We start from the raw sequence: 23,519 nt of genomic DNA on the forward strand, positions 1-23,519 counted from the left end.
AATGTGGGGGTCGTCATCTTTAGGGTGCCTTTTGCTCTTGACAACCTTGGATCAGGGTTAATTAAAGACAAGGAAAAGTCCCAGAAAGAGGGTGGATAAAAAAAGTTCTGAAACTTTGTTAATTTTCTGCAAATTTAATTATATACTCAATTCGTGATACTTGAATACTAAAAGGCTCAAACCAAATCCTAGGAATAATTACTTCTTCAATCAGTGTTGCAAATAAATTAGAGAATATATATCTAAGGCCCTAGGAGGAGAAAAGTGCTCAGTTTGGTTTGCATCCAAGTTTCAAATCCTGGTGGGGCATCTCGAGGGTTGGGATGGAGGTACCATCCCAAGTGTCAGGGTGGGACCTTCCCACGATTAGTGTCTTGTTCAGATCATCTTGGGACATTGTCCTACCAAAAGGTGGGTACGGGGCAGGACGGCGTGCATCCTAGTCCTGTTCGCATCCCCATTTCATGGGTTTTAGTCATTGGCTTGCTATGTCCATATGATGCATGGAGGGTGGCAGGTGACCTTGAGTCCTATTCTTGTCTTGACATGGCTCCACAGTCCATCGAATTACCTCTGAGTTGATGATATTAAACGCTAAATGGGATGAGTTATGGATCATAGAAGGGTATGTAGAAACCATTGGAAGATGCTGATATCTGGTCTTGACCGTCTATCAGCAGATGTTTAAGCAACTACTTTTAAGAAATATAAAGCTGCCAGCATAACAAAGACTTGAGAACCTGAACTTTAATGACATCAAATAAAGTCAAAATCTCTGGTCTTGAAATATAGGTCTGTTTATACACCTGGACTACAGTAACAATTCAACTTTATCACCTTTTATTCCTAGCATGGGTAATTGCATTATTCTCATTCGTTTCTTTGTCCAACTAAGTCCAAGATCTATCATTAAAGCATGGTATCAAGGTTCTTCATCCACCTCAAGGTCTCTTCACTCACGTCACTGGGACCTTTTAAACCAAACTCTCACTTCCACATGTGAATACAAAAATGCTTTCTTTGATGTCTTCAAACAATCATGAGAAAATATATAATATCTTGGAACTGATGATCTTGAATCTTAGAATTCAAACTCTTTAGAAAGAATTCTTCTCTTTCTCTCATTAGTTAAGAATTGTTCAGAAAAGGGGACTTCACATTCTCAAGACTCTTTCTTGCTTCCTACAAGACCACCCTTCCCTTGCAATAAATTTCGGCAAAATTGATCATCCGCTTCAAAACACTGATGAACTCCACGAGTATCCCGTCATGGAGCATGTGGAAGGAGGCTGGAGATGCTTTTGCCTTGAGATTACTACATTCATTGGGCAGGATCTATGATCCTCGTTGGCTAGTTACAGAGATATCAAACTGGTCTTTATTGCTGAAAGGGAAATTCTTTATGCATCATGGGTGGTGCAGAAATTTCGATGTAGAGTGTATTGCCTTATCCGATTGGTCCACGTAGTCATCACTTTCTAACACTCATTTAATATTTATAGTTTTTTTTTTATTTGAAAATTTTGAATGATAAAAATATTTCTGTTGTTTGGAAAAAATTATGACATCCTGTGGTATATTATGATATTCTATATATCTCTCAATATTTCATTATAATTTTTTTTAATTTAAAATTATTTTTGTGCAATAAATGCTACTGAATCCGGCATCCATTTTTGTTTATGACATCACACGTATCAGTAACTGCTTAGACAATTGTTTCCATGTCATTTTCCAATTCTTTTTTCATTTTCCCTTCTAAAAAAGTTGCCTCCCAAATTCACCTGGATCTACTCTCCCAGCCAGTTGAGCTTCATGTGACCAAGGACCGGTATTGAGAATTTGAGATTGTGTGAGAGCTTTTTCCTTTGGCTTGTGCGAGAGATTTATCTCTTAAAATCCAGATTAAAATGTATTATTACTTTGCCATTGCCCATTTCGGGTCTCGAGCATATTGTTACTTAGTGTGGAAGTAGGAGCGGCAAATATGATCTAATTCGTCAATTCGGTCCATATTCGATTCACCATAAATAGATTTGGATTTAAATTAAATAGATTCGGATCATAAACAGGTCGCTTCATTTGACCTATTTATTATTTGGATCGAACTCAGATTTTATATATCTAACCTGTTTGATCCGTTTAACTTATATAAGTTTTAAATTAATTATGAATTAGGCCATTGGGTAATAAGGTAATGAGCTCCTCTTATGCGGGCTTGTGGTATGGAGCGCGCTCGTTTTTGATTTTTTTCAATTGGATTGCATGACCGCATAAGCAATTGGATTGCATGACCGCATCTGCATGATATGACTGACATCCCATTGTCGATAACACACCATGCTATCCCTTGATTTCGTTTCCGAGTGATTGAGCCTGAGTTCCTATCCTGCAGCTCCGTTAGGGCTTTTTTTTTGCTCTTCCTTTTGGCCACCCCTTTTCTTCTTTTTCGCGCTGCCGAAGGTTTGTCGGAGGTGAAGACCACAGAGGCCAAGACCATGGAGACTTTCTGGAGGCGAAGGAGCTGGAGGCGGCGAGAGCATGGTCGGGCCCAGAGTGGGGCGATGCAGGTGAGGCAAAGCCGTAGAGGTTAGTCGGGTCCAGACCATCATGTGGAGGGGTTGTTGGGCCTAGAGCATCAGGCGGAAGGGTAGTTGGGTCGAGAGTGCGGCGATGTAAACGAGGGCAGAAGGGGGTTGGGCGAAGGGGCGAGCATGCGGCGACACCGGTGAGGGCAGAGGGGCTGTCAGACCGAGAGCATCGGGCGGAGGGGCGGTTGGGCCGAGAGTGCAGCAATGTAGGCGAGGGCAGAGGGGGGTCGGGCGGAGGGGCGAGCACGCGATGACTCCGACGAGGGTGGAGGGGTGGGTCGCGGTCGGGTCGAGAGCGTGACGAGCCACAGAGATCGAAGACAGAGATCGAAGATAGAGGTGAGAAGCAGATTTTTATTTTTTTATTATTTTATTTTTTAAATAGATCACAATTCACAAATATTTTTTTTTTTAACTGGGTTATAAATATAAATAGGTTAAACAGATCGGATCGGATAACTTGTTTATTAAATAGATCAGATTCAGATTTCAATATCTAATTTATTTAATAAATAAGTTAGGTTCAAATTTAGATATTTTTTATCCGATCTGTATTTGATCCAATCTGTTTATCATTCTTTCCGATTGCCACCCTTGTGTAGAAGTAATATGGAAACACTTTTTTTTTTTTGATGGAATGGAATCTGTTGTAGTATCGATTGGGTGCTTATTTTCTTGGGATTGGTGGAGCATGCTCATCCAGATCGTACACACACAAAAAAAAAAAGAAAAAGAAAAAAAAAAAGCAATATAACGATTCCAAGAATCAGCATTATAAAGTTTTTAGCCATCCATCATGCTCATATTTGAACGGCAGTTATGATGGAGAATTGTTTTTTTTTCCTAATTTTCTTTTGTTGTTTGAATTAGTATGCTGTTGCTCTATTCTCCATTGACAGCTAATAGATGCAATTCTGCTTAGATCTCAATGTCGTGTAAGCTAATGTCCGACAGGCCACCTGATCTCGTTGATGGGTAGACTCTTATTGACTAGTTTCATAAAATGTTCCCCGCTTAGGAGTTACAGATGCCATCATCGCAAAACAATCAGGTCATGTAATGCCACCACTCTAATGTAAATATATAACATGTCTGTGTGACAAATAAAAAGCCAAAACCTCATCATAATAGAACTATTGGGACAATTAGATCTGCTCCCCTTGACTCACTGTCAGCCTCCCGACTATGTGTCGGTAACAGATGTTGGATTGTTAAAACCAGATCGTCAAAGGAGATCCGATTTGATTACAGCATCTACAAGACTAATCACCCGACGTTCTATCAGCATCATGGATATGGACAGTTGATTATCAATTGATAAGCTGACTGACTGTTGGTAACTTTCAATCGACTTCATTGGCGGCTACAAATCAACAATAATAACTTGATCGACTACATGATCGATGGCCAGTCGGTATATCAGAGTCATCGACTGATAGTCAGTCGATATATCAAAAGCACTGATATACAATCGGTACGCTAAGATCACTGACACAGTTGGTATATCAAAATTTACAGTTATGATACCACAATTGTGAAAATTATTTCACACCACGACTATTAGTAGGCATAAACCGCCAACTAACTCTATGATCATGACCTGATAATAGGAATTAACTACCTTTTCGTGCCATAATAAGTGGGATTTCACGTGTTCGACGATTACATCCAAATTGCCTATAAAGGAGAGGTAAGAGGACAGTATTGGTAAGACACTTCTAGGCTAAATCCTATTGGATTCTATTCTAAAATATCTACTGTTTACCGCTCTCCACTGATTTAAGCATCGGAAGGTTTCTGTCGGACACAATTTCGGCCAGTGGACTTCTTTTGCAGGTTATTTTTCACTAGAGTCAGGCACAATCGAAGATTGATCGCAATAGATTGACACACCAAAAAGGGAAAAAAAATCTAGTCATGGCAAAAACAAGAGTCCAGAATAACTCCATCGGCTCCGTCAGGCAATCTTTCCATCGAAAAGATACCCCACCTCCACCTCCATTGATAGAGTTCAATTTCTCGCATCCAGTTGTCATTGTAGACATACAGCAATTCGCTGCGCTAGTGCAGCAAGTGAAAATATTAATGGAGGTAGTGCACAACCTCTAGCAACAACAAATGCAATAGCAGTAGCAACAACCGGTGGTAGAGGAGCCAGTGTCGCATACTGTACCATCCAGGCACAGTCATCATAGCCCACGATGATCTCCTTCTCTATTCCCAGAACGATGATCGGCTCAACATTCCCATCATGTCAAGCCACCACCATCCCAGCACTCCCACCGTGCCATCCGCCATCAGCGATGGTCTTCTTGCTACCACAGTATCAAGAAGGGGAAGAGGCCGCATTCACTTTCGACTTCTTCATCCTCAAGTTCTTCAGGGGATTCTATCTCTATCTTTTCTCAGCAGCGGTGGTTCGATGACTATGAGGATAAGCTTAAGGACCTTGACTGCTGACTCACCCAGCTCCAGGTTGATGGCCGAGGGTCTTCCAGCGACTTTGGCATCCATGCCACTCCACTCTTCTCCTGACGTATCTTGGACAAGCCGATCTCGACTCGGTTCAAAATGCCACAAATGGAGCCTTATGACGGCTCCACTGTCTCTGTTGACCACCTGGAGAGCTACAAGACTCTCATGATGATTTAAGGGGCAATCGATGCCCACTTATATTTTGATTTTTCGGCCACCATTTGGAAAGCTGCTCGGACCTGGTATTATGGACTCCAGTCGGGAAGCATACAGTCTTTCGAGTAGCTGGAGCAATCATTCATGGCCCACTTCAGCACCAACAGGAAGATGCCACGAACATCTGACAGTCTATTCTCTCTCAAACAGCAAGAGGGAGAAAAATTTAGAGACTTTATGGCATGTTTCAACACGGCCACACTTGAGGTTCGGGACCTCAATGAAGACATAGCTATCTCAGCGATGAAGAGGGGGCTCAGAAGCTCTAAGTTCGCTTGGTCGCTTAACAAAACACTCCTTCGAACTTCTTGAGCATGCATACAAGTACGTATGCGCGAAAGAAAGCATATCTAACCGATGCGAATCAGAGAAGAAAGATTAGAAAAAAAGCAAAAGAGTGGAGCTCTGACCGAGCCAAGTCAGCCATCAGCCAACAAAGAAGCTTCACCCCGACGACGGAGTTCGAAACCGAACAACTATAGTTTCAAGTATGACTCCTACACTCCTCTCTCTACTCGTGCATAGATCTTGATGGAGATAGAGAGAGAAGACTACCTTCGACGTCCTCCACTAATGAAAATGCCTCTGAGGAACCATGACAAGAGAAAATACTGTCGGTTCCATCATGACCATGGTCACGATACCAAACAATGTATTCAATTAAAGGACGAGATAGAAGATCTCATTTGATAGGGCTATCTTGGGAAGTTTCGATGCGATCGCCTGACTCAATCTCTTATCACCTAACAACCTCAGCTTCAACCTGAGGAGACGAACAACAACCGACCGATGGTAGGAGTCATCAACATAATTTTCGATCGATCAAGAGATTGGGGGGCAAACTTCGAAAAAGATTTATCTAAAAAGCAACGACATGATAATGTAATCTCTTTTTTGGATGATGATGCTCAAGAAGTATAAACTCTTCATGATGATGCTGTCGTCATCTCGATGATGATAGCAAATTTTGATGTAAAAAAATTTTTTGTGGATAATGAAAGTTCGATTAATGTCTTATTCTATTCTATTTTTTTTCAAATGCGACCACCGACTGACCGACTCAAAAAAGTCTCTATGCCTTTAGTCAGCTTCACTGGAGATGCAGTCCGTGTGGAGAAAAAAATTACTCTCCCCCTAGCTGCAAGAACCGAACCATGACAAAGCACCATCTTCTTAATGTTCACGATTGTTTGAGTTCCTTCGACTTACAATGCTATACTCGGATGATCGGGACGTAATGCATTAAGAGCGGTTGTCTCGACTTACCATCTATTTGTTCGATTTTTGAGAAAGAATGAGATCGACGAAATGCGAGGGGATCAACAACTGGTTCGATGCTGCTTCATGGTGTCTGTCGACAGTAACAAACCTGAAGACCCTCTATCGATCGACAAACTAGATCAAAGAGATAATAAAAAAAAGAGAGAGTCGGTTGAACAACTAATTTCGATCCTACTAAAAGAAGATGACTTAACTAAAACTATTCAGATCAGGTCACAACTATCTGAGTCGGAGCGGAAGCAACTAGTAGATCTATTGAGAGCAAATGTCGATGTCTTTGCTTGATCGGTAGCTGACATGTCCGGAATACCTCCGAAAATAATAACTCACCAGCTAAACGTCGACCCAAAAGTTAAATCGATAAAAAAGACCTTTTACCCCTGAAAGGCAAAAGATTATCGATGAAGAAGTGGACAAGCTTCTTGCGGCAGACTTCATTAGAGAAGCCAATTATCTGGATTGGCTAGCCAACACCGTGATGGTGAGAAAAGCCAATCGAAAGTAGAGGATCTGTATCGACTATACCAACTTGAATAAAGCATGCTCGAAGGACAGCTTCCCTCTATCGAAGATTGATTAGTTAGTCGATGCAACCTCAGAGCACAGACTCTTGAGCTTCATGGATGTCTTTTTGGGATACAATCATATCTGAATGACATCCGAGAATGAAGAGAACATAACTTTAATGACCGATAAGAGCATATATTGCTACAAAGTGATGCCATTCGGCTTGAAGAATATTGGGATGACATACCAATGATTGGTCAATAAAGTGTTCAAGGTACAAATTAGATGCAACATGAAAGTTTATATCGATGATATGCTGGTGAAAAGCGTCGAAACCCATGATCATGTCTGAAACTTAGAAGAAGTTTTCGACACACTTTGACGACATCGTATGAAGTTGAATCCGACTATCTGTGTATTCGGCATGACTGTTGGAAAGTTTCTTGGATTTCTTATATCACAATGAGGAATTGAAGTTAATCCATAGAAGATAAAAGCTATTCTCGATATGAAGCATCCCAGCTCCAACAAAGAGATACAACAGCTGAATGGAAGGATTGCCGCATTTAGTTGATTTATCTCAAAGTCAGCAGGAAGGTATCTGCCCCTTTTTAAGATCTTACGGCAAACGAAAGATTTCTCATGGTCAAACAAATACCGACAGGCCTTTGAAGACTTGAAAAAGTACTTGACATCTCCCCCACTACTTACAAAACCAAAGGAAGGGGAAACACTGTATCTCTACTTGGCAATTTTTTCAGAAGCAGTAAGTTCAGTTCTCATCTGGAAGGATGGAAGCCAAATTCAACGGTCCATCTATTACACTAGCAAAGTACTTTACAATGCTGAGACAAGATACTCAAAGACAAAGAAGATGATTTACACTCTGATTATATCGACTCAATAATTTCGATCGTATTTTCAAGCATACTTGATAGTCATCTTGACAGACCAACCTTTAAAGGTGATCTTACATCGACCAAATACCTCCGATCGAATGACGAAGTGGACGATCAAACTCAGTGAATTCGACATACAATATCGCCCATGACCATCAATGAAAGCCCAAGTCTTAGTCGATTTCGTCGTTGAGTGTGCTGTACCTGATGATAGATCGATCACAAATCTGACGATAAGTCAGAGCAAATTGAGAATTCAAAAGTCAAACCAAAATCTGTATAGGTGTTACATGTTGATGGAGCATCCAACGCTCAAGAGAGTAGAGCTGGCCTCATCCTCACCAACTTCGAAGGGACAGTGACTGAATATGCCCTTTAGTTCAACTTCAAAGTTTTCAATAATCAAATCGAATATGAAGCCTTGCTAGCTGGCTTGAAGATTGTGAGAGAGCTTGGTATAGAAAATTTGAAGATCTTCACCGACTCGCAGTTGATTACTGATCAGGTCAGAGGCAAATTTGAGGTCCGAGATCCGACCATGATGAAGTACCTTTGAAAAGTGAGGGATCTTATTCAAACTTTCAAATATTTCGAGATTTCTCACATTCCAAGAAAAGAGAATGCACGTACCGATGCACTTTCTTGACTAGTGATTACTTCTTCCAATCTACTTGGCTGAACGTTCGTCGAATATCTCGAACAATCGTGTATTGACAAGGTCGATAAAGTGCAAGGAATAAATGACAAACCAAGCTAGATGGATTCGATCATTTAATACTTAACTGATAGTACTCTTTCTAGAGATTTGTTAGAAGCCAAACGACTAAGATGGATGGCTTCACTGTATGTACTAACGAATGGATGGCTATACAAAAGATCATTCTCTTCTACTGCTAAAGTGCTTGAGACCTACCGAAGTTGATTATGCTCTTCGAGAAGTCCATGAAGGGTTTGCAAAAATCACTTGGGGGGCAAACCACTAACCTACAAAGTTCTACGACTGGGGAACTACTGGCCCACCATAAGGAAAGACGCAGTTGAGCTTGTTCGGAGATGCAAAGCATGTTAAAAGTATGCTAACATACAATATTAACCGGCTAGCTAGTCAACGTCAATCATTGTACCATGGCCATTCGTACATTAGAGAACCGACATACTCGATTCTTTTCCTCTAGCGACTGGTTATTGGAAGTTCCTGATGGTTGCCATTGATTACTTCACCAAATGGGTGGAGGCAAAACCCCAAGCATAAATCATCGAAGGCAAAATGGAAGACTTCATTCAGAAGTCCATTATATGTCGGTTTGAATTGCCACACACCATCATCACTAATAATCATTGATAATTTGACAATCAAAAATTCAAAGAGTTCTGTGCAAAACTTTATATCACGCATAAACTCACCTCTATCGGCCATCCACAATTAAATGGTGAAGTGAAAGTGATAAACCAAATAATTCTATATGGTCTCAAGCTCCGACTGAATGAAGCCAAAGACTTATAGGTAGAAGAGTTATACCCAATCTTATGGGCTTATAGGATGACTCCATGCATCCGAACGAAAGAGTCATCGTTCAATCTGACATATTGAATAGAAGCAGTGATCCCATTAGAGATCAGATTATCATCAATGAGGGTCGAATAGTATGTAGAACCAAGCAATTCTGACTATTGAAGGGCCGACTTGGACTTGCTTCCAGAGGTTCGACAATAAGCTCAAATAAGAATGGCTACATACTAACAAAGGGTAGCCGAGCATTATAATGCAAGGATCAAGCCAAAAAATTTTCATCTCAGAGACTTGATCTTAAGAAAGCCTTGGATCAAGAAAAGTTATCTCCAAACTGAAAAGGACCCTACAGGATGATCGAAATCCTTCACCTGGGTGCATATCGACTGAGACCCTTAACAGAATGACTGTCTCCCGGATGTAGAATGTTAAAAAATATACCTCAAGATTCGATCCATAAAAAATTTAGAACGAGATCCAGAACGGCGAACGGAGTCCAACAAGCTCAAGAACAGTCCAAATAGAGTCTAAATAGAGAAGATACGCATGAAAGAAGATGAGGAGATGGGCTGGTAGGGCCCACAGGCAGCAGACGGGCCCATAGGGCTGGCGGGCCCATAGGCGTGTAGGCCAGGCCCAGGCCTAGCATGCGGACACATGTGGGCCGACCACGAGCGCACGGCCCAACGGATGCGCAGGCGCAGCCCAACACCTTCATGCGGTCCATGCCCCATGCATGGACCGACAACATTTCACACTGCATTTCATGTAGTGTATGGTGGATTAGCGAGCATTTTGGGCTGATTTCTCATGGCTCATGATGGCTCTCATGGATCGATGCATGATCAGGTGGCTTCGGATGATTGCGGTCATGATCGGACGGCTGTGAGTCATCCCAGGGAGATCAGAGGCATAATCTGGCACGATGGGATGTGATCCAACGGTCAATTTTTGATCTGACGTATGATCGAATAGTCGAGAAGCTACAAGAGTCCGATCCAGAGTCTGATTTCGATCTGAGCTGGATTTTAAGGCCTTTAAAAGGTTCTGTGGGCGAATAGAACCTTTAACATGCTGAGAGTGCGGCAGAGAGCCACGAGTGGAGGCATTAGTGCGAGGGAGGCTCATGCAGTCATCGGAAGGAATCCGACAGAGCTTCGAGTGTGCGCAACGAGCAGAGCAGACCTTATAGAGCATCGACAGGGGATCAGGGCAGAGCAGAATGTCAGACAAAGCAGCTACGGAGAGACGATATAGCGTTTCGCTCCATAGGAAGCATCTAGGGGCGTCGAGGACCCTGGTACTGGCAGGCATGTGAGAGGATTTTCTTGGAGGATTTGATAGAGCTTTTGTGAGGGTAGCTTCTAGTTGAGAGAGTTATGTACGGAGAGTTGAGAGTGGATGTTCTTCTCTTGTACTTGTATTATCTTTTCATAATAAAGCTTGCATATCCCGTGGAGGCAGCGCTTGGGCTGTTCCATGTATCTAATTGTCTGTATTAATTTTTTCTTTCTTCCTGCTGCGATGAGTGGTATTGAAAATATCCTGTGGTGGTGGTATCTTGATCAGACATTTTCAACAATTGATATCAGAGCGAGATGGTACTAGAACGCAGATTGCGGCGGTGGTAAGCAAGATTGAAGATGGAGAAGACTGGTGCAATCAAGGTGAAAATCGATCATGGAGGGTTGATCGATGCTCTTTTTTGCAAGGAGAAATCGTCTACATGGAGGATGCCAGCAGGAGCCCAATGTGAGGTGGAGCTCCAGATGGAGATGGATCGGACACAGGACGAGAGACTTGGGAGGATGAGCGACATCGCACGGAGGCTACTCCGAGTAGGTCTTAGATAAGAGATGATGTGAGGTGCACAACATATGACGGAGATGGGATCGAGCAGTCTGGCTTGACTCCCATGTTTGCCCATCCATGAGTAGCAGGCAATTGTCCCAGGACATGGGGGTGAGAAGATCCAAAAATTCTTAAAGTCAGATGGAGATCGAATATTGAGTCGAGATGGAGATTGTTAGAAAATATTTCAAGATTCGATCCACAAGAAGTCTAGAATGAGATACAAGATGACGAACAGAGTCCAACGAGTGAAAGAACAGTCCAAACAGAGTCTAAATGGAGAAGATACGCATGAAAGAAGGCGAGGAGGTGGATTGGTAGGGCCCATGGGTGGCAGATGAGCCCACAGGCGCATGGGCCAGGCCTAGGCCTAGCATGTGGGTGTGTGCGGGTCAGCCACAAGTGCGCGGCCCAGCGCGAGGGCGCACGGGCCCGGCCTAATGGATGCGTGGGTGCAGCCCAGTGCTTTCATGCGATCCACACCCCATGCATAGACCGACAGTATTTCACACCGCATTTCACATGGTGTTGGTGGACGAGCAAGCATTTCGGGCTGGTTTCTCACAGCTCACGACGGCTCACGATGGCTCATGTGGATCGATGCACGATCAGATGGCTTCGGATGATTGCGGTCACAATCAGGCGGCTATGAGCCATCCTAGGAAGATCAGAGGTGTGATCTGACATGATGGGACACGATCCAATGGTCAGTTTTTGATTTGAGGCACAACCAGATGCCCGAGAAGCTATAGGAGTCCGATCCAGAGTCTGATTCTAATTTGAGCTGGGTTTTAGGGCCTTTAAGAGGCTCTGTGGGTGAACGAAACCGTGAACATGCTGAGAGCGCAATAGAAAGTCGTGAGCAGAGGCATCAGTGTAAGGGAGGCTCGTGCAGCTGTCGGAAGGAGTCCGATAGAGCTCCGAGTGTGCGCAGCGGGCAGAGCAGACCCTGTAGAGCACCGACAAGGGATTAAAGGTAGAGCAGAACGTCAGACAGAGAAGCTGCAGAGAGGCATGATGTAATGGTTTACTTTATAGAAAGTGTCTAGGGGCATTGAGGACCCTGGTACTGGCAGGTCTGTGAGAGGGTCTCCTTAAAAAATTTGAGAGAGCTTTTATGAGGGTAGCTTCTGGTTGAGAGAGTCGTATATGGAGAGTTGAAAGTGAATATTCTCTTCTTATACTTGTGTTCTCTTTTCATAGTGAAGCTTGCATACCTTGTGGAGGCAGTGCTTGGGCTGTTCTACGTATCTGATTGTGTCTGTATTATTTTTTTTCTTTCTTTTTATTACGACGAGTGGTATCAAAAAGATTTTGTGGTGGTGATGTCCTGATTAGACATCCCCAACATAGAATGCCGACAACCTATAAATGTATTACTAATGAAGTTGGCTATATATACAGTATATTCGAAATGATATGATGGATTTTCTACTTTCAATCGAATATCTGACTATCTACAAATGTGATGTTTGACCGACGACCTATCAACTAATCTACATGCCAACTCAGGTTGGTCGAATCTACATAACAACACATGTTGGATGTCTATATAGGCCGACTCAACTACGGCTAAGCAAAATCTTATGCCAACTCAACTACGATTGTGCGGAACTATATGCCGACTCGACTAAGATCGAGCAGAGTAATATGTCGATCCGACTACGGTCAGACAGAGTAAATACCGACTCGATTACGATTGAGCAGAATAATATGCCCAAAGATATTCGACAAATTCTACGACATCAACTACCGATTGCTATTTGACTATATTGGCAGCAATTATCTATTACGAATGATGATCACTTTCAAAAAGTTCAACACTTGAGAAATATTTTCTTTTATTTATCAATAGAGGATTACAAAATCGGACTAAGGTCCGATTATAAAAGAAAAATCAGACTACAGTCTGACAATAAAAACTAAAAACCTATCTACGCCGACTGTTGCTCGTCTTCACCAGCAACTTCAGTCACAGCAGCTGCTTCGACCACCATTACTGCTTCAATCTCTTGGACTTCGACAGTAGCCGGCTCTACTTTGATCAATGCCAGTGTGACTTCTTCAATGGCTGGGGCAGTCCCTTCGACAGTTGGAGCTGCTTCTGCCGCCTTTTCTTCAGGGGATGGAACTGTGATGCTGCTTAAATCTAGCTTCGGATAGAGTTCTCTGACAACATTCCTGCTGTCCATGTACCTGACCTAGTAGGCTTCTTCGCTGCTTTCGAGGACTTCATTCTTGAAGTCTTCAGACTTCTTGTAGTCCTCGATGGCTCGACTAAGAGTCTTTTATGCCTGACTGAGAGCTTCTTGGGTGGTCTTCACCTCCTCCTTGGTGGAAGCCGACTCTGCATCGACTAGTGCCAGCCTTGCTTCGATGGTCCGATGCTTCTTCTACTCTCCCTCTAGCTTTTTGAAACAGTTGCGCACGCCCCCCAGAGTCGACTGATTATATTCTTCTTCTGGATCTGGGCCTTTTGGGACTTGACGGACTGTTGAGCCGACTCCAACTCGGCCCAAGCTGACTCCAACTTGACCTTCGTATGGGAAGTCTCTTCTTGATACATCTCTTCTCGCTCAGTTGCCGCTTGTAGACATTCTACGGCAACAGCTTTGTCGGCATTTGTGGCCGCAACTTTCTCGGCCCATGTCCTACGAAGATCTGCGATCCCTTAATATCCTCTCTCCAATGCCGACATGTCATGCACCAGCTGAAAAGAAGGAGAACAGTTAGAAAAAATAAGTAGAAGAAAGGCAAGTGGAAAACAGAATACCAACTTACACTAAGGATTGTCGGGTAAAATGATGAAAATATATCGGACATGATTCGACTCCTCTTGTTCTCCTGATCTATCGGGAGACGTGCGACCTCCAAGAGCTTTTTGACCAGTTTCGGATCACCCAGGGCCGACTCCCCAGTAGATACCTGAATGTCGCAGTGCTTCGTCTTCCTTTCTTGAGCCTCACCATCGATCGAAACTTCTGGTGCCTTCTCTCACTTCCGAGCGGATGGCTGGTCGATTGGAGTCATCATCCATTCGGGCTAGGAGGTGCTCGAGATACTGTCAGGCCCATGCTGGTCAGTTTTGGTTCGGGCGTTGGAGGCACCCGAGATACTGTCGGCCCCTTGCTGGCCGGCTCTGGATCGACGACCACGACGATGTCATGATTGCTTGATTGCCTAACAGGTGATAAGACTTCAGGTGGTGGAAGGACCATCGGGGCTGACAATGCAACAACCACTTCGATGCCGACCTTAGGAACAACCACCAATAGTGTGTTGGACCGACTCTTCTTCGAAATCGAGAGGGACCCACACCAACAGTGGGCCTCTTCTTGACGGTAGCTTGTCGGATCTCTTCAGCAGACGGTCGCATAACTGCAAATAGAAAAAAACAACAACTTAGCTATAAATTTAAAGTCAAATGAAAAATGAAAGAACTACACTATGCTATACCTGCGGCAAGCACCGTACTAAGTCCGGCATCATACAGAGCCTACTCCGTCAATAGCTCCTGCTGTGGAGGGACTTTCATATCCTTCAATCGGAGGAAGTCTTCTTTGTCGGTGGCATCGACTTTGGTGTTTTCATTCGGGCTCACCTTTAAATTTTTCAAGTGGAAGGAAAGTCCAACGGTAAAAAAGAAGAGACAAAAAAGAATTGATTTTTCCATCTATAGATGGAAGAAGGAAGATCGGTAATGAAGGACAGATCCTCTTTCGGACTAAAGAACCACCAATTCTCAGTCTTAGGGTGGGGGCGGAGTACAAAGAAGGGTCGGAAAAGTGACATTCGAAGATTGGTCGGAAGCATATGGCAAAACTAATAAGAAGTCGAATGGGGTTCGGAGTAAGTTGGTCCGGATAGATACTATAATAATCCAAAACATTTCGAACAAAGTCCAGAATCGAAAAATGAAGGCCGGTCCGAAGGTTCTCTATGTAAAATGCTACATGGTTCGAAGGAGGGAAAACTACTCGATCATCCGGATCGGATGCAGACAGCTGAAACTACTTCGTAATGCGATACTGCTTTCGGAGGCAGATAACGATGGATTCGATCAGAGAGAAAATCTCTATTGTCGGATTCGAAAGAGAATCGCCAACCGAACCAACCGATCGACTACCCTGAGAGGGTTCAAGGCTAGGAGCCCTGTCTACAGGCCTGTTTTCTTTCCTAACCTTAGTTTTCTCTTTCCTACTGCTACTTGCCATTGATAATGGTGAAAAAAAACTGAAAGGAAGCAAAAAGGATGGAAGGACAAGAGGCCAACCTAAAAGCTAAAGCTGTGGAGACCTGGAGACCACGAAGGTAGGGAAGAAGAAGATGAGGCTTTCAATACCCACTGGAACCCCAATGAAGCTCTCGATGGTCGACACCCACAAAAACTCTCGGACTCTCAGAGTTTGCAGCAAAAAAAAAATCTTAACGAAGGAAGACAACCTTTATATAGAGCTTACCAACGGATGAGATGAATTCGTCCAAATTAAGAATTTTCAGATCTTGACACTTGGCAGTATGATGGCCGAAAAAAAGTCAGACCTTTGAATGCACCTACCGTCTGATCGAGACACATTAGTACTATCCGTGTATCATCAAGAGCCAATTATCATTGGACGTGTGGCGGCACCCGACTGGTTAAATTCAAATTAATCAAATCGTTCGACTGTCTAATTGACTGCAACATTAATAATCATCTCTTCGACTAGACATGCTAATAATGATCGCACGACCATCGAAGCGACAAAATGGTTGGAGACTTTTGATTTTCAAGGTCATTAATACCTACAATCGAAATGATCGTGGAATCGAAGCTCGAGGTGACACGTGGTGACCTCCATCATCCAACGTGTCAAGCCATTTTGGACTCGAGGCAACACATGGTAACTCCCATCATCCAATATATCAAGCCATCTTGGATTTGGGAGTGGGAGCAACTGTTGGAACAATCAAACCTGCTCCCTCCAACTCACTGTCGGCCTCCCGATTATGTGCCAGCAATGGATGGTAGACTGTTAAGATCGGACCGCCAAAGGAGATCCGATTTGACTACAGCATCTACAAGGCTCATCACCCGATATTCTATTGACGCCATGAATACGGACAACCGACTATCGATCGATAAGCCAACTGACTATCGGTAACTTTCAATCGACTTTTCTGATGGCTACAAACTATAACGACTCGATCGACTACATGACCGATGACCAATCAGTATATCAGAGTCATCGACTGATAGTCAGTCGGTATATCAAAAGCACCGACGTACAATAGATACGCTAAGATCACCGACACAGTCGGTATATTAAAATCTATAGTTATGATACCACAATCGTGAGAAACTGCTCTATACCATGACTATTAGTGGGCATAAGTCACCTACTAACTCCTTGATTATAGCCTGATAATGAAGATTAACTACCCTTTCGTACCACAATAAACGAGATCCTACATGTTCGATAGTTACACCCAAATTGCTTATAAAGGGAAGGTAAGGGGACAACATTGATAAGATACTTCTGGGCTAAACCTTGTCAGATTCTATTCTAAAATATCTATTGTTTACCATTTTCTACTGACTTAAGCATCGGAGGATCTCCGTCGGATACAGTTTCGATCAGTGAACTTTTTTTTGCGGATTACTTTTCATTGGAGTCTAACGCAATCAGAGATTGTTCGTAATAAGAATGATTAGCTACATATTAACTGTATATTTTCTCTATACAGTTATTTTGTTTCAAAACTTTATTTAAATATTAACATAATAAGGATAACAAGTGCTAGTTTTCCCATTCTGAAAATGTTACTTTATTTTTTACCCCAAAAAAAAAAAAGAAAATGGTACTTTGTTGGAACTATTCAGTCTGTCTTTCAAGTTCGCACCTTTGGATAAGAATCCGGCAGGAGTCGCAACAATAGCAGTAGGGATTTTTATCAAAAAAAGCAATGACATCAGGCACATAGATTTTGATTCATGATTTGTAAGGTTTCCAGCAGCAGTTGCAACAACAGCAACAGGGACACGAAACAAGAGTATTTTATGCGGTTGATTTTATCATGATTATTGGATTATTTGTTGTTTAGAACGCCATGATAGAAGATGAAAGCCAGAGAACATAGATGGCTAATTCCCGGACATTGGTTGTGTCAACTCTAGGTAGGAAGACAAACCCGCTATTGGTTTAAACTCTCCTGTTGACCTTCTGGAAGTTCAGAGTTTAATGAATTGTAGCTTTAATTTGGCAATGGGAATGTATTTCACGTGACCGCAATTAAAGCAAGTCATAGGCCTTTGTAGAAAGACTTTTGTTTTACATTTAGCCTTGTTAGATATGAGAAATATATTGTTATGTTTTTTCAAAACAATCTGATAGGGGCAAAAAAAAAAAAAAAAAAAAAAAAAAAAAAAAAGAAAAAAAACAAGAGATGGATAAAGAAGAAAGAATACAGAAGAAATAAGGGGACAAACGCGCTAACATAAGATACCAGAGCACTTGCAAACCAACATGTTTTAGCTGTCCGGAAAGGTAAAACAACTAGCAACAAAATACATAGCACTGAAATTATTAAACAAGGAATTTAGGGAAACAAAGTCGAATCCTAAAATGATTACAAATAGAAGCTTTCACAAGCTACACAAAAAGCAATATACTATTAAATGCTGTTATTCCTTCCACTAGAACAAACCTGTACGTTAAACTCTCCACATTTGCTTCCAAAGAACTCTCCATTCCCCTAAACCCTCTACATTTTCTTCCAAAGAACTCTCCCTTCTGCTCTTACCTGTTCCACCACTACTCTTACCCTCCATTTTCTTCATCTTTCATCCTCTTTTTTCTCTATCATATGTTCCTTCCCTTTATTTTTCTAATCTCTAGGCTTGTTTTTCCCCTCCATTTCCCATTAGTTGGCTCTTTCTCCTCCCTTGTGCCACCACCTTCCTCTTCTTCTCTCTTTTTTGCTTCTTCTTCCTCCTCCCTTTTCTGAGCCCTTTCCTTCTCTCTTCTTCTAGCCTCTTCCTCTCTCCTTTCAGCTTCCTCCTCTTCCTCTCTCATTTTAGCTTCCTCCTCTTCCTTCTCTCTTGTCTCTTCTTTTTTTCTAACCTCCTCTTTAGCTTCCTTCTCTTCTCTCTCCCTAACCTCTTCTTCCTCTCTCCTTTCAGTTTCTTTCTCCGCCTTTCTAGCCTCCTCTTCCTCTCTCTTCTTAGCTTCCTCCTCTTCCCTCTTCCTTGCCTCTTCTTTCTCTCTCCTTCTAGCTTCTTCCTCCTCTTCCTCTCTCTTCCTAGTTTCCTCCTCTTCCCTCTTCCTCGCCTCTTCTTCCTCTCTCCTTCTAGCTTCCTCCTGCTCCCTTTTAGCCTCCTCTTCCTGCCTCCTCCTAGCTTCTGCTTCTTCCTCTCTCCTCCGAGCCTCCTCCTCTTCCTTCTTCCTAGTCTCTTCCTCCTCTCTCCTTCTAGCCTCCTCTTCTTCTTCTTCCTCTCTCCTTCGAGTCTCCTCCTCTGCCTTCTTCCTAGTCTCTTCCTCCTCTCTCCTTCTAGCCTCCTCTTCTTCCTGCCACCTCCTAGCTTCAGCTTCTTCCTCTCTCCTTCGAGCTTCCTCCTCTTCCCTCTTTCTGGCCTCTTCCTCTTTCTCCCTTCTAGCTTCCTCTTCCTCCCTTCTAGCCTCCTCTTCTTCCTGCCTCCTCCTAGCTTCCTCCTCTTCCTCCCTCTTTCTTGCTTCTTCTTCCTCCCTCTTTCTTGCTTCTTCTTCTTCTCGCTTTTGCCTCTCAATCTCTTCCTCCATTTGTCTTTCTAGTTCCTCGGCACATGAAGTACAAGCAAGCATTATGGACTCCCGCTGGGATGTTAACAAAGTTTCAATCGTGGTATTTGAAGAATTAAAGGACACTTCCAAGATCTCTCTCTCAATTGTTTGAAGAACCGACCTCTCCCCCACCAAGAACTGAGGATAGTTCTTTTTTACCATGGTGCTGAACCCCACAAAGACGAATGAATTATTGTTGAATGATATTTGCACCATTGGATGATACCTTGGCACAACAAAAAGATCCCCTTCTTTAACCCTAAACTTTGTGTTTCGACATCTGAACGTGTCCCCACCCTCACCTGAAGGTTTGCTGGGGCAAACAACTTGTACCATGCCTTGCCCTTCGATCACTACAGCGATCTCCGTTGCTGTGGGATTCCAGTGAGGCCCCATCATAGAACCCTTCAAGCATTAAAACCTTCATTTAGTGCATCATGTGGAAAGCAAGCTTGTACAAAGAATAAGATTTTAAGAAACGCAAAGCACTGGTGATGACGAAGATTGCTTGCCTTGGTCAAGTTCACCATGAACACCCCAAACTGTGAGCCCTTGAGAGATCGAAATTCTTTTTTAGTCACTGCAATGCTCCATCCGTTGCAGTTCTCCACATCAGGAGTGGCGGTGTAAATGTTAAACGTCTTAGTTTTTGTCTTCTTCTTCTTGTTTATGATGTCAGTTGGACCTTGAAATCCTACAAGAGCTTCAAATATTCCCTCTTTCCAGTTATGCTTCCTACTCTCATTCTTCTTAGGTGTGAAAGGTATAATTGATGGAGGCTTAACCCATTCGATACTGCGAATGATTTCCTCAGAAACCTTGCCAAACAAAAATTTCAACAAATTATCCCAAGATCGAATATGCTCCACCACCACGAAGTACCATCACGTACATCAAGTGGCTATCAGAATCAATGGACACTAGAACAACATAAAATTTAATATAGAAAAAGAATGCATCCATACGGGCTAGCTAAATACATCCTGCATTTCTTATTAAAGAGATCTGTAAGAAGAAAATTCAACCAAGCAGAATCTTTTACCGCAAAACTCATCTCGAGAACTTTTTCATCAAAGCCTCGGACCAAGTCACTGATATTTGAGTAAGCTCCAACAAAGGATTCCTGCATGCAACCCAGCACGTAACCATCATCACGGTACATAAGCCACCTTCAAGAAAGAATAGAATCATGCCGAGGGGTTTTGAAGGTTAGGAACCATACCGAGGGGTTTTCCATATTATTGGTGTCAAAGATGGCATGAATCCTTAGCTTCTCTCTCATAGGATCGGGGTGGCTTCTCACATAGAAAACGGTGCCCTCCTCCAGCCTATAGATATCACCGCGCTTCACATCGACCTGGGTGGTACCATCCTCAGTTGTGTAACTCACCGTTCCCCTCCCTGCAGCATAGATATATACATGATCACACATCCTATTAATCACCACATAAAGGTCTTTTTTTTTTCCCCGAATAAAAAAAATGATGTTTGAGGTACAGGGCGAAAAAAGGAAGTACTTCAAAAAAAAAAAATAAAATAAAATAAAAATAAAAATAAAAATAATATATATATATATATATATATATATATATATATATATATATATATATATATATATATATATATATATATATATATTAATGATAACTCTTAAGATCTATTCAAGTTCCTAGTACTATAACGTCGCTCAATCCACACCAATTGACAAATTGTTCACTTCCAGCTTAAAATTATGTAAGAATACCTGTTTGCACATAGAACAACATGTCAGTGTGAAGAAGCACAGGGAGGAAGAGCGAGCTGGGCTCCATGGTGATGAACTGAAGGTGGTAAAGCCCCTTGTACCCATCATGCACATCAACGGCTGTGATCATCCCAGAATCAGTTGTCACCAAAGTTCTCCTGCTCTCCCTGGTCACCAGCGGCCCAAAGCTTGGAAACTCCTCGCCATTAATGGCCACAAGGGACCACAAAAAGATCGCTGCTAGCAAAGTAGATGCCATCTTTCCCATCTTTTCACACTATGTTTCCCTTAGTAACTCGGAGAGATGTGAGGGTTGGGACGAGGGTTTATATGAATGGGAGGCTACGTGGGGAGCCGTGGGAGGCGACGTGCATGGCTGCCACGTTGCGTCGGGAGTCGAACGGAATGGATGCCACGTGTTGGTTTTGATGGTGGTACGTGGAGTCTCTCAACTTCTCAGGCTGTGACTGGGTCTTTGATACATGGGAGACTGATCAGACGGTGGAGACAGGATCACTAATCAGCAGAAGGCTCTGATGGGCCCAAAAATGTTGAAACTTCTCAAGCCGGAGTAGCAGGGTGGCCGACTTGGTTGGACGTACATTTGATCATTATGGGCCTCTTTGATTGGGCTTTAGATGTTCTAGGCCCATTGAGTGGCCTGGGCCTTGGGATTTAGGTTTGTTTGGCACTGCCTCATCGGGGTAGACCGCGATGTCTCATTGGATGTTGGCATGGGAGATACGTGGCAAAGGAAGATGTGTTCTTTTGGGATAAAATAAGAGGTGGAGTTGAATTGGGTGGTGGTCTTGGTGGAGATCACCTCTTATCATTTTGCCTTCGGGGGTCAATGGGAGTTGGAGATTAAAAACCTTGGATTGGAGATGTGGGTGCCACACTTTTAAGATTTGGACAATAGAGTATGGCTATTCTTGAATACTAGCAAGTAACCTGTGCTATGTAGCGGGCTGAAATTAAATGATGGTAAACAAAAACATTTGATCACAATATAATAATAATTTAAAAGGAATAATAATTTTCAGTTGGAATTATATCTTTTTCTCTAAAAAAAACTATCTTGATTTTCTTTCTCATCTTGGCAACATATTACCATTCAATACAAAATAGATGGTACTATTTGATATCATGATAAACGGTTATATACATTAACTATAAAACACTTGATATCATCATGCATGGTGGGATTCAATCGATGTAGATTAAAAATCAAGAAATATATCATCAATCCCCATCAGCAATGGGTTCTTCACTCGAATCGAAAAAAATAGCATAGAGAATTTTTCTGAAACATCATTTAAATATGAAAATTTTGTAATACAAAGAAAATCAAAATGGAGAAAAAAAGGTGCACACATAACCATCAGATTTAAAGTATCTTGATCATATTTTTTTTAACAACAAGATTGTTAGCATCTTTCTGTACATATGGTGTGATGTTATCTATACGAATTTTTCTTAAAGAAAAAAAAAAGAAGACGCATAACAAAAATATATCACCGGATCGTGCTCGATAATCATTTTGTAGGAGTGATTTTTGAAAAAGTTTCATACTGGATTTCTTTTTCAGGAGTTGAAAAAATAGGCACTTATGAAATTTGTACCATAGATGAAGATATGGATGCAGAATTTTTTTGTACATTATCCTACTCAGGTTCATCTTCTTAAAAAATGTTGATTACCTTGAAATTATAGCTACTGTCGTCAGAATTCTATGAACTAAGCATAATTTGAAAAATATAGATGCCATTGAGAATTTTTTTTATAATGGCCAGAAGAGTGAATCTATTAGCTCTTGTATCAGTCACAAGATTAATCACTGAAACTCTAATTAATTGTTGAGCCAAGTTTTCAAAAATGGTAAAGTTTATTGTACCCATACTATTTTCAGCAACAATATTTAATTTATACCTAGATATTTTAAGATTTTACAAATTATTTCTTTACATAGAAAATTATATATGTTTATACAAAATAAAAATGAGATTGAAGATGTAATGACCATACCTTAGTACTAGAGGTTAATCATTCTTTTCACATGGATTACACCAGAAACTGTCACCATAAACCTTCACTGCGGCATGCTTTGTTCCATCATCCATAGGACATATCAATTTCTTTTATAACTACTTTACATGTGAATTTCACTTTCTAAAAAATAAAAAAATAATTTAAGTTTTGAATATGAGCATATTTCATCCTTTTGATCAGTTTATATTATATCTAAAACTCTTGTTGGTCTAATCTCAATAATTCATCTATTATTTTCCTATTGATAATGCTTTTATTATGTGAATGAATAACAATGCGGTGCTCTTGCTCTGCAAATTCAATTGATAGAATTGATATTTTTATCCCATACAAAAATTCATAATTATATTTATACCATAATAGATGCTTTATATTTTTCATTCAATATAATATTGAAAAAAAATCGATGTCCTAATCTGCTTTGATACTCTTCTATTTCCTGCATTTTTAGAGCCACAAAAAATTTTGATCCTGAACACGATGATAGACATATTTTCTATATAGACAAAATATGTATAAAGTACCTTTGAAATCATGAATTTAACTATAATAGCTAAATTTATAGAACAAACAAAATTACCTTTATATATTCTTACT

General features: G+C 41.6%; 1 protein-coding gene and 1 long non-coding RNA gene across 2 annotated transcripts; both read right to left on the reverse strand.

Moving 5' to 3' along the window:
• Positions 1-13,222: 13,222 nt before the first annotated feature.
• Positions 13,223-17,725, reverse strand: LOC140854127 (uncharacterized). Its single transcript, XR_012137234.1, has 3 exons — positions 14,787-17,725; positions 14,112-14,708; positions 13,223-14,040 (listed from the first exon to the last, which is right to left on the reverse strand). It is a non-coding gene; the product is annotated as an uncharacterized lncRNA (long non-coding RNA).
• Positions 17,726-17,786: 61 nt separating this feature from the next.
• On the reverse strand, positions 17,787-21,180 carry LOC105032344 (vicilin-like seed storage protein At4g36700). Its single transcript, XM_010906777.3, has 5 exons — positions 20,874-21,180; positions 20,352-20,530; positions 20,172-20,252; positions 19,642-19,947; positions 17,787-19,534 (listed from the first exon to the last, which is right to left on the reverse strand). Exons 1-5 carry the CDS (start codon positions 21,139-21,141, stop codon positions 18,173-18,175), a joined length of 2,196 nt encoding a protein of 731 aa, XP_010905079.1. The 5' UTR covers positions 21,142-21,180; the 3' UTR covers positions 17,787-18,172.
• Positions 21,181-23,519: the final 2,339 nt, after the last annotated feature.

Source organism: Elaeis guineensis, chromosome 15 (assembly GCF_000442705.2).
Source record: "Elaeis guineensis isolate ETL-2024a chromosome 15, EG11, whole genome shotgun sequence".
Classification (NCBI taxonomy): Eukaryota; Viridiplantae; Streptophyta; class Magnoliopsida; order Arecales; family Arecaceae; genus Elaeis; species Elaeis guineensis.

What these genes read in the sequence shown, in the direction of transcription:
- LOC105032344 (XM_010906777.3), bottom strand. Translation starts at nt 21,141, where the DNA reads ATGGGAAAGATGGCATCTACTTTGCTAGCAGCGATCTTTTTGTGGTCC. An exon ending in GTTGTTCTATGTGCAAACAG is followed by an intron (nt 20,531 to 20,873) that starts GTATTCTTACAT and finishes TCTATGCTGCAG; the next exon opens with GGAGGGGAACGGTGAGTTAC. An exon ending in TTCTCGAGATGAGTTTTGCG is followed by an intron (nt 19,948 to 20,171) that starts GTAAAAGATTCT and finishes TTGTTTGGCAAG; the next exon opens with GTTTCTGAGGAAATCATTCG.